General features: G+C 40.4%; 1 protein-coding gene across 1 annotated transcript in view; it reads right to left on the bottom strand.

The window, feature by feature from the left end:
• COL6A6 (collagen type VI alpha 6 chain) overlaps positions 1-10,501 on the bottom strand; it is a 138,892-nt gene that overhangs the window by 18,577 nt on the left and 109,814 nt on the right. The window contains exon 33 of the mRNA XM_059390909.1: positions 5,650-6,143. Within this exon, the coding sequence (XP_059246892.1) occupies positions 5,650-6,143 (494 nt within the window). The remainder of the gene's footprint in view (positions 1-5,649; positions 6,144-10,501) is intronic.

The raw sequence follows: 10,501 nt of genomic DNA, 5'->3' as shown, positions 1-10,501 counted from the left end.
GACAAATGGGGACATTCTGTAGAGGACTACAGCACCCTGCATTATGGTGCCCCTTCTTTTGACTCACTACCTTCCGTGGAATCTGTACTGCCCACTGATTCTTCGTGCACATGGATTCTTGGAACAAAGGCTGAATCGTGTGTCCAGGTAAGCACAGAGTGAAAACAGAAAACGCTTACCTAGACCAAAAGCAGAGGACACCTGGGTTATAGTTGCATCTTTTTTTTTTTTTAAAGATTTTATTTATTTATTTGAGAGAGAGACAGTGAGAGAGAGCATGAGCGAGGAGAAGGTCAGATGGAGAAGCAGACTCCCTGTGGAGTTGGGAGCCCTATGCAGGACTTGATCCCGGAACTCTGGGATCATGACCTGAGCCGAAGGCAGTCGTCCAACCAACTGAGCCACCCAGGCGTCCCTAGTTGCATCTTTATAATAAATTTACCAGGGATATGTGCATGTGTGTACTTAAGCTAGCTTAAATTGGTCTTGGCAACGTGTAAAAAACAGTCTTGACTCTTGAATAATACAACAACACCATTAGTCTGTATTGTTAATGGCTTTTAATAGGTATCTGAGCAATATTTCCAGTGAACCATGTCTTCACTTCATCTGGATTGTGATGAGTGACCAGGAAACCAAATCCAGAGAGCATGGATTAGACCATCTGGTAAGAGCAAAGTGCTATCTTATTGCCAACTATCAGGATCCAAGGGGTGGGGGGAATCACAAAATATTTAAGCTAGGAGAAACCTCAGCAACTGTGTAGTTCAATCTGAGCATTTACAGATAAGGAAAGTGAGCACCGAGGGAGGTGGAATATGGGAGGCTCCAGTTTAAATTTTTGCTTTCTCCAAATAAGACCTACTTCCCATCTTCTGCATTAGCTGCTTTTATGATCACAGTTCTGTGTCAGGGAGTCCTAACTTAGTTTAGAGCAGTGTTCTGAAGATGTCATCCAGGGACTGCTGCCGTTTGTTAACTAGTTTGTGTTATGCATGTCTGTGTTGTGACAACTTCCGTATTTCTGGCAGTGGAGCTGCTTGCTAACTTAGGCTTTGCATTTAATTGTGTATCAACATGTTGGTGTCAACTCAAAACATCATCCTTCTCTTATGGAGCATAGTGTGTTGCTTTACTAGGCGAGTTCACAGGGGGGTCTGTGCTCTCCCTGTCCTCCCACCCCTCTTCCCACCAAAGTAATCTAGTCAATGAAGTTTGGCAGATATGGTTTTAGAGATCACCACCACACATCACTAGAGCAACTATAGTTAGCATGTTACAGAAAATTCCTTAAGCTAAACGAGGATCGGGGATTTAAAATAAAAGGGTGCTATGGTTCACTTTTCTTAACTATCACTTTTTATTGCTATTAAGTGCACAGATGGGCTAGAGGAGGCCTTTAGCAAACGGTTTGGGAAGATACCCTGTTCCCTCATTTCTAAACATCATGGGGCTTTATAAATTCGTGTGTTCAAGAAATGATACAATTAATACTATGTGTAAATATTTTTCTTTGATGGTTCAGATTCATTAAGGAAATTGATTATCGTTAAGTTCATATTCATTAAGGAATTCTTTTTAAAAATAAAAAGGTTGGGTGGTCAAAGTGCCACAGTTTCCCATTTAACTCCCTACCCCACCCATTTCAGTTCTGTCTCGAATCACAAGAATAAACTGTAATGTCAAAATTATACTTACTGTTTCTCTCATCTGTGATGCTAAAAAGCAGAGTAAAAGAAAAAAAAAAAGCCTAGCTAAAAAAGAGATCTCTTTTATAAGTCTATTAGAAAGGGAGACCCACTCTAGGTTAGAATTCTTTAGAATTCTAATTCATTAGAATTTCACCAGAGGTAAGAGGTCGTTGCCAAACACACTTAGAGGGGAAAGGCTGGTGGCAAAACAAAGCTGAGACTGGGGTTTTTCGTCAAAAATGAATAGCTCATCACTCAGCTTGATGCCATCCTGAGAAACTTCTAAAAGGGGTGTGAGGGTCACAGTCCATGTGTTAAGGGAAATCATGGCCTGTTGTCAGAACATCTGCTTCTGAGTCCTGTAGCATGGGCCCAATTTTTACACTGGACTGCTCAACTCTCAGACAAATCAAGATTTAGAAAAGTCATGATAATTATGAAACAAGTTAGGATTTTAAAATATGGCTCCCAAATAATACTTCAATGTCACTAAATTTTTGAGTTCTGTTCTTGAAATAATAAACAACAGTTCAAGTATAGGGAAGAACAACTAAACAGAATGGATAGAAGAAAGAAAAAGAGGGCAAAGGAGAAGTAGTAACATAATTTCCCTTCTGTAATGCCAGGTATCAGTAGTGGGTTCTTACCAACTTGTATAATATGCCTCTATTTTGAGCCTTTTTAGACAACCCTGCTTAGTTCCATCCTCTAATGGCAACTCCATGTGTGTGGGTTTTTGGTTTTCCACTTCTGTGTCTCCACAGCCTAGGATAGCACCCAGTATGCATGAGGTGCTCACTAAGCATTTGCTGGATGAACCAGATGAATTTAGCACCAATTCTGACTTCTGTCTGCATCTCTAATTCTACTCAAGATGTGTTTGGAGCCAATGCTGCTCAGATTTTGGAGGGTCATTGTCAAGAATTTGAATCTTCTTCAGTGGTGCTCTTTTGAGATAAAGTCCTTCAAGAAAGGAGCAAAGAGCCTCCAGCTGATTTGGCTAGGAACTCTGAGTGAGACTGTTAACAATCAAAAGATTTTAAAACAAACCAACAAAGTATGTTTTCTCAAGTTATAGGCTATGCACACACCTTTGAGTGGGTGGTGAAATAGTGTTTATTCAAATTTATATTACAACTACTATTGATTATTTGCATTAGGATGTTGTCTCTTGTTTTGTGAATAAATAAAGCCAAGGGACAATGGGGCTCTCAATAAACAGAAGGAATTATAAGCCTGTATGTAACCATATCTACTCACTGAGTTTCTGAGCTGCTGTGCTTTATAGCACCTTCACTTGCATGGCATGGCCCAGCCTTTTCTAACTGATATGCATTTTCCTTTCTGAGCCTGGTCTATCAGCTTGTCCATTCACATGTTCAATGACACTAATAGCAGCGTCAGCTCCTTTATAACCTAGATATCAGTTTTGTTAAATAGATTTTAGTTCATCGTCAAGCAGATAAACAATAACAATAACAATTAGAGCAAAAGCTATCATTCTTGAATATTTACTATGTGCTAGGCACTGAGGCATGGTGTCCTATCATTTCACCTACACAACAGCTCCAAGAAGCAGGCACTGTTTTCCATACTTTATAGATTAATACTCCATTTCAGTTCTGTTGTGCTTATTTGACATCTTCATAGAAAATTATGGTGGTGTAAAAGGCCTTGAAAGTCCCCTGCAGTTTAAAATTGAAAGGATGAAGAAACGTTTATCATGCAAATGGATGTGAAAAGAAAGCGGAGGTAATAATACTTGTATAAGACAAAATAGACTTTACAACAAAAATGGTAACAAAAGGCAAAGGACTTTATATATTAATAAGACAACTCAACAAGCAGACATGATAATTGTAAACACTTATGCATCCAACATGGGAGCACCTAAATACTTAAAACAGTTAATAACAAACACAAAGGAAGTAATCAGTAATAATGCAAAAATAGTAAGAGAATTTAACACCCCACTTACATCAATGAACAGATCATCCAAAAAGAAAAATCAACAAGGAAATGGTGGCTTTGAATGACACATTGGACTAGATGGATTTAACAGATATATAAAGAACATTCCATCCTAAAATAACAGAATACAGATTTTTCTGAACAGATTCAGAACAGATAACATATTAGGCCACAAAACAAGTCTCAAGAAATTAAAAAAGATCAAAGCCAAACAATACGTTTTTCTCTGATCACAATGCTATGACACTAAAATCAATCACAAGAAAAAAAATATAGAAAGAGCACAACTACATAGAGGTTAAACAATAAGCTACTAAACAACGAATGGGTCAACCAAGAAATCAAAAAGGAAATGGAAAAATACATGGAGATAAATGAAAATGAAAACACATAATCCAAATCGTTGGGATGCAGCAAAGGCAGTTGTAAGAAGGAAGTTTATAGCAATGCAGGCCTACCTCAAGAAGCAAGAAATTTTTCAAATAACCTAACATTACACTGAAAAGAGCTAGAAAAGGGAGAATGAAAAAAAAAAAAAAAACAACCAGTAGTGGGAAGGAAATAAAGATTAGAGCAGAAATAGATGAAATAGAAACTAAAAAAACACAACAGAACAGATCAATAACAACAAGAACTGGTTCTTTGAAAAGACAAAAAAAAATTGATAAGCTAGATTCATCAAAACAGAAGACTCAAATAAACAAAATCAGAAATGAGAAAGGAGAAATAACAACTGATACCACAGAAATACAAAGGACTATAGAAGACTATTATGAAAAACTATATGCCAACAAATTGGACAGCCTAGAAGAAATGGATAAATTCATAGGAACATATAATTTGCCAAAACCGAAGCAGGAAGAAATAGAAAATTTAAACAGACCCATTATGATTTCATTGAATTGATTCAATTCAATGAAATTGAATCCATTTAAAAAAAAAAAACAAAAAACAAAAAAACCTCTCAACAAACAACACTCCAGGACAGACAGCTTCACAGGTGAATTCCACCAAATAAGATCAGGTCATGATCTCAGAGTTGGGAGATCAAGCTCCACTTCAGGCTCCATGCTCAGCATGGAGTCTGATCCAGACTCTTTCTCTCTCTCTCCGTCCCTCCCTTCACTCAAGCTCTCTCTCAAAATAAATAATTTTTTTTTAAAAGAATAAACCTATCATGATGAGCACTGAGTAATGTATGGAATTGTTGAATCACTGTTGTGTACATCTGAAACTACTATAACTGTATATTAACTCTATCAGAATTAAAATAAAAATCTTAGTCAAAAAGGAAGTTCCCATTATGATAAAATTTTTTTATAACTATTTGTGCTGATAATGTTAACTAGGATTACAGTGGTGATCTTTTCACAATATTTACAAATACTGAATCACGTTGCACACCTGAAGCTAATACAATGTTATATGTCTGTTTACTTCATAAAAGGTCCCCTTGATCCCAAGTGGTCTATTTATAAAGCCCCCCAACCAAAGAAGCTATAATAACTAAGATGGCTTTCCTTTTTAAAATTTGGATTATATGATTGTTGAAATTATAAAATCAAGTCAGTTGGCTTTCATTGCACAGCAACTATTGCTACTGGCCACATAAGTGACATCAATGAATGTTTACTGGCCTTCCTGATTTAGTAGCTCTATACCCAGAGGCAACTCAGGAGTTCCCTGGAGAAGGACTGGAATAGTAAATCTGTGTTTAAGTCCTGACATTGCCACTTCTTAGCCATGTGAACCCGAGCATACAGGTTTAACCACTCCAGGCTATTTTCTCACTGATAAAATGGGAATAGTAATTAATACCCGTCCCTTACATACCACTTGTGAGAATTAAACAGGATAATGCATACAAAGGGCTTAGCATCTTCCTGGTACACAGATATTAAATAGCCTAGTTCAATCCTTTCTTAAAAAGGCTTCTGAGTATAGCCCCCCCCCCCCCAAAGTTACGTGGAAAGCTTAACCATCTTACCGCAAACGCACGCTTGATGGAGGGCACGTTGCTGAACGCGATCACGACCGGAATGATGTCAAGGGCACTGAATTCCATAGCTGCTGCGGCAATGGTCTGGGCATCGGCAGACTGGCCGCTGCTGAAGAAGGTGGCGATTCTTCTTGTGTGAGCCCCCGGAAGTGTTCGCTTGAAGACATTCCTGGAGATAAACCTCATCACTTTGCCGATCTCCCTGCTGTCTGAGGACCTCTCGTAAGGAATAGCTTCAATCTCCCTGAGGAGCTTGTTCTTCTTGTAGGCGTCTGAGAAGCGGATGAGGTGTCGGGCGTGAGAGGTGTAGGTGAGGACGGCGATGCGTGCGCCCACCGGGCAGCTGCTCTCCCGGATCCTGACGCCCCTCACCAGGGAAGACATCAGCTCCTTCATGCGCTCAAATTCCTGCTTGGTGACATCTCGAGACTGGTCCAAGGCAAACACCAGTTCGGTGGGATGCACGGGGCATTCTGGTTTTCCTTAAAGGCAAGAACATGTTCCTTATGTTGCATGCTTATTTAAAAAAAAAATAAAATAAAGATACATGGAGGGCAAGGTAATTTTTAATGTTAAATATGCAAATATTTAAACCTTAAATAAGCATTAAATACTAAAATGAGCAGTTGAAGTAGTCAATGTTTAAAACTTGAAGGAAAATGCTATTTTAAAGATTGAATTTGCTCTTTTAAATAAAGCCCAAGAGAAAGTATCATTCAACTTGAGTTTTTATGTAATTTGGAAGTTAATGGCCAAATTCCTTTGAAATAATCATTTGAAATAATCAAATGAATATGCCCTTTTACTTACAGAAATTGGATCACTGGTATTATGTTCATTGCTGGAACTTTATACAGTGAGCTAAACTAAAACATACATGTTTTTACTTAACAAGGAAATGTAACAGGAGTTGAGAAAGGAATGGGTCCAAAAGTTCTGTTAATGATTTCATAGAGATTAGAAGAGAATGGATGTTCCAAACATAGAAGAACCCATCAGGGGGCACCTGGTTGACTCAGTGGGTTAAGCCTCTGCCTTCGACTCAGGTCATATTCTCAGAGTCCTGGGATTGAACCCTGCATTGGGCTCTCCACTCAGCAGGGAGCCTGCTTCCCCCTCTCTCTTTCTGCCTGCCTTTCTGCCTACTTGTCAAATAAAATAAATAAAGAAATAAATAAAAATTTCTTTACAGTGTAACAGTATTCATTATTTTTGCACCACACCCAGTGCTCCATGCAATATGTGCCATCCTTAATACCCACCACCTGGCTCCCCCAACCCCCCCCCCCCCCCCGCCCCTTCAAAACCCTCAGATTGTTTTTCAGAGTCCATAGTCTCTCATGGTTCACCTCCCCTTCCGTTTTCCCTCAATTCCCTTCTCCTGTCCATCTCCCTATTAGCAAGACAGGAAACAATGTGTGTTGGAGAAGATGTGGAGAAAGGGGAACCTTCTTTCACTGTTGGTGGGAATATAAATTGGTGCAGCCACTTTGGAGAACAGTGTGGTGATTCCTCAAGAAATTAAAAATAGAGCTTCCCTATGACCCTGCAATTGTACTACTGGATATTTACCCCAAAGATACAGATGTAGTGAAAAGAAGGGCCATCTGTACCCCAATGTTTATAGCAGCAATGGCCACGGTCGCCAAGCTGTGGAAAGAACCAAGATGCCCTTCAACGGATGAATGGATAAGGAAGATGTGGTCCATAGACACTATGGAGGGGTGCCCGGGAGGCTCAGTGGGTTAAAGCCTCTGCCTTCGGCTCAGGTCATGATCCCAGGGTCCTGGGAACGAGCCCCGCATCAGGCTCTCTGCTCAGCAGGGAGCCTGCTTCCTCCTCTCTCTCTGCCTGCCTCTCTGGCTACTTGTGATCTCTGTCTGTCAAATAAATAAATTATTTTTTTAAAAAAAGAGTTGCATATACACTATGGAGTATTATGCCTCCCTCAGAAAGGATGAATACCCAACTTTTGTAGCAACATGAACGGGACTGGAAGAGATTATGCTGAGTGAAATAAGTCAAGCAGAGAGAGTCAATTATCATATGGTTTCACTTATTTGTGGAGCATAACAAATAAATGAAATCTTAAAAAAAGAACAGCCCATCAGATGTAGAAAGTAGGTGCTACAGAGATGTGTTAGAGACCTGACCTGACTATGCACTAGCCCTGTTACATTGTCCCAGCGACTTATCTTCTCTGGGCCTCACTTTGCTCATTTGTAAAATGCCGGTCCTAAGATTAGCCACTGCTAAGCCCTGTATTGAGGATTCAGTGAACTAACACAGGTAAAGCACTTAGGACAACAGTGCCTGGCACACAACAGGTCCTCGGTTAACGTTAGCCATTATTATTACAGACTTTTTCATTGTGATGACTATGCCACTTAAAAGAATGAGGAAAGCTTTCAGGGATATATTTTTATTTAGTAGTTGAAAAGGCAAGTTTAATCAATAAATATACCTATTACATAGAGAAACTGAATTGGTAAACTGGAGTGTTAAATGTAAATTTCAGACGTATTTATTGATTCCAATTCATTCATTCTAATCCCGGTACCCTGCATTTATCACAGTTGACACTTCATATTTGTCTGATTATCTGATTAATGTTTTCCTCTCCAGGAAGTGTGAAGACGGGGACTGTGTCTCTCTGGATCTGCCAGATGATTAGTTCCTGTCATTTATCAGGGTTCTAATAAATGCTGACTGAATGAAGCGGCAGCAAACAAAGGACAGTTCTTTTGCAGCAGGTACAGGGAGAATAAAACTTTTATTAATGGGGGAGAGGCCTGGTAGGAGATATAGGTTGGTAAAAGGAAATAAATCTCAACGATGAACTTCTCTTGGAGGGGTGCCTCCTCTCATTCAGATGCCAGCAAATCAGATTCAGAGATAATAAAAGCAAAATGAGGCCTACCAGCTCTTGATGAGAACTCAGAAACTCAGGTTTTTTGAGGCTGGCCTGGGCTGGTCAAGGAGCGAGTCCTCTGCTGTGACCAGCTGAGCTTTGCCCCCGTTTTGATGCTAGATGCTAGATGATTATCTCCTTCTGGTCCTGGACTCTGTGACCTAACAGGCTAAAGGACCAGTAAGGATAAATATTTAACCCTAAACCAAACTGTGCATCTCAGTGGAGACAGGACATATTTTATTAGCCTCTGAGTCTCACTCAGAAGGCTCAGCAGATGTTAAAAAAAATTGAGGTCATGTCAACTTTACAATAAAATGGAAGTATGACTAAACATGAAAGTGTTTCTGCCAGCTTTTTGTTTGGGCTGTGATTTGCATATGGGAACACCACCACAATAAGGCAGCTTCAGGTGCAATTTGGAGATAAAGGGAAGAAAAAGATTCACAGCACTGGCTGAAATATGAAAAAACACAAGTTTTCAGGAGAAAGTACCTAAAGAGTAATTCAACTTGGAATTACGTGGAAAACACATGTTCTGAAATCTAGCAACCTGCCAGGAACAAGAAGATTCTGAAGAACGCTGGGCTGGCTTGTGGTGGTACCTAGCAGTTCTTCCTCAAGGCACAGATGACCACACAGAGGCCTGGTCTGGCTCTGTGGCCATACACTGTACACTGATGGCTGCTGCTTGGCACAGAGCAGGTAACAACAGGATAGAGAAAGAGAAACCGCCGACATGTACTTAAAGCACAGCACTGGCAGCCCTTTCCTGACACCACCACATTTGTCTGAAACACCACTCCCTCCTGACTACTTCTCTGGCCTTTAAACTTATGCTCCCCTACAATCTACTTTTCCACAATGGCCCAAGTAAGTGCTCAAAAATTGTTCATCAGCTCATGTTCTTCCTTCCATACTTTGAATACACTTTAATACCCTCTCCTTCCAGCTTGAATACAATCCACCCTCCCTATTTGAACCTATTTTGAATCAAGTTCAACTTGACCTGACTTTGGCTTGCTTCGTTTTTTCACCCCCCAATCTCCCCCTCCCCCACTGGACTTCCATCAGTTCCTATGCCTAGATCTGTCCTGCAGCATGGCCTTGCACTTGCTGTTCTTTCTCCTGGCTCATGTAAAGCTGGCTTCTTTTTATTCTTCAGTCCAAATGCCAATGTCACTGTCTCAAAGAGGAGCCCTCCATCCTAAAGCAGCTCTTTCCTCCCCTAACATTATTCTGTGACAAAGCCTCCTGTTTCTTTATCTCCTTCACAGCAAGGATAGGATTCCATATTTCTTTGACGTGTTTATCATCTGGATCCTCTGCTAGAATGGGAGCTTCTGAGGACAAGAATTGTGTCCATCTTATTCAGCCCTGTGTTCACAGTTCCTAGCATATAATATGCTTTTTTTGGTAAAGATTTAAAAAAAATATTTTATTTATTTCTTTGAGAGAGAGATGGTGAGAGAGAATATGAGTGGGGACAAAGTCAGAGAGAGAAGCAGACTCCCCGTGGAGCTGGGAGCCCGATGCAGGACTCCATCCCAGGACTCCAGGATCATGACCTGAGCTGAAGGCAGTCACTTAACCAACTGAACCACCCAGGTGCCCTAAAGATTTTATTTATTTATTTGACAGAGGGAGAGAGAGATCACAAGTAGGCAGAGAGGTAGGCAGAGAGAGGGGGAAGAAGGCTCCCCGCTGACCAGAGAGCCTGATGCGGGGCTTGATCCCAGGACCCTGAGATCAGGGCCTGAGCTGAGCATAAGGCAGAGGCTTAACCTACTGAGCCAACCAGGCTCCAACCATAATACGCTTTCAATAAATATTTGTTGAGTGAGTGAGGATGCAACCAGAGGGTGTGGATTGATGGGTTTAGACAGAAGGGATAGGGTGTAAAGGTTTAAGAGGGTAGCTTTGTCACAT

This window comes from Mustela nigripes, chromosome 2, assembly GCF_022355385.1.
Source record: "Mustela nigripes isolate SB6536 chromosome 2, MUSNIG.SB6536, whole genome shotgun sequence".
Lineage (NCBI taxonomy): Eukaryota > Metazoa > Chordata > Mammalia > Carnivora > Mustelidae > Mustela > Mustela nigripes.
This window is presented reverse-complemented; position numbering and strand designations above follow the sequence as displayed.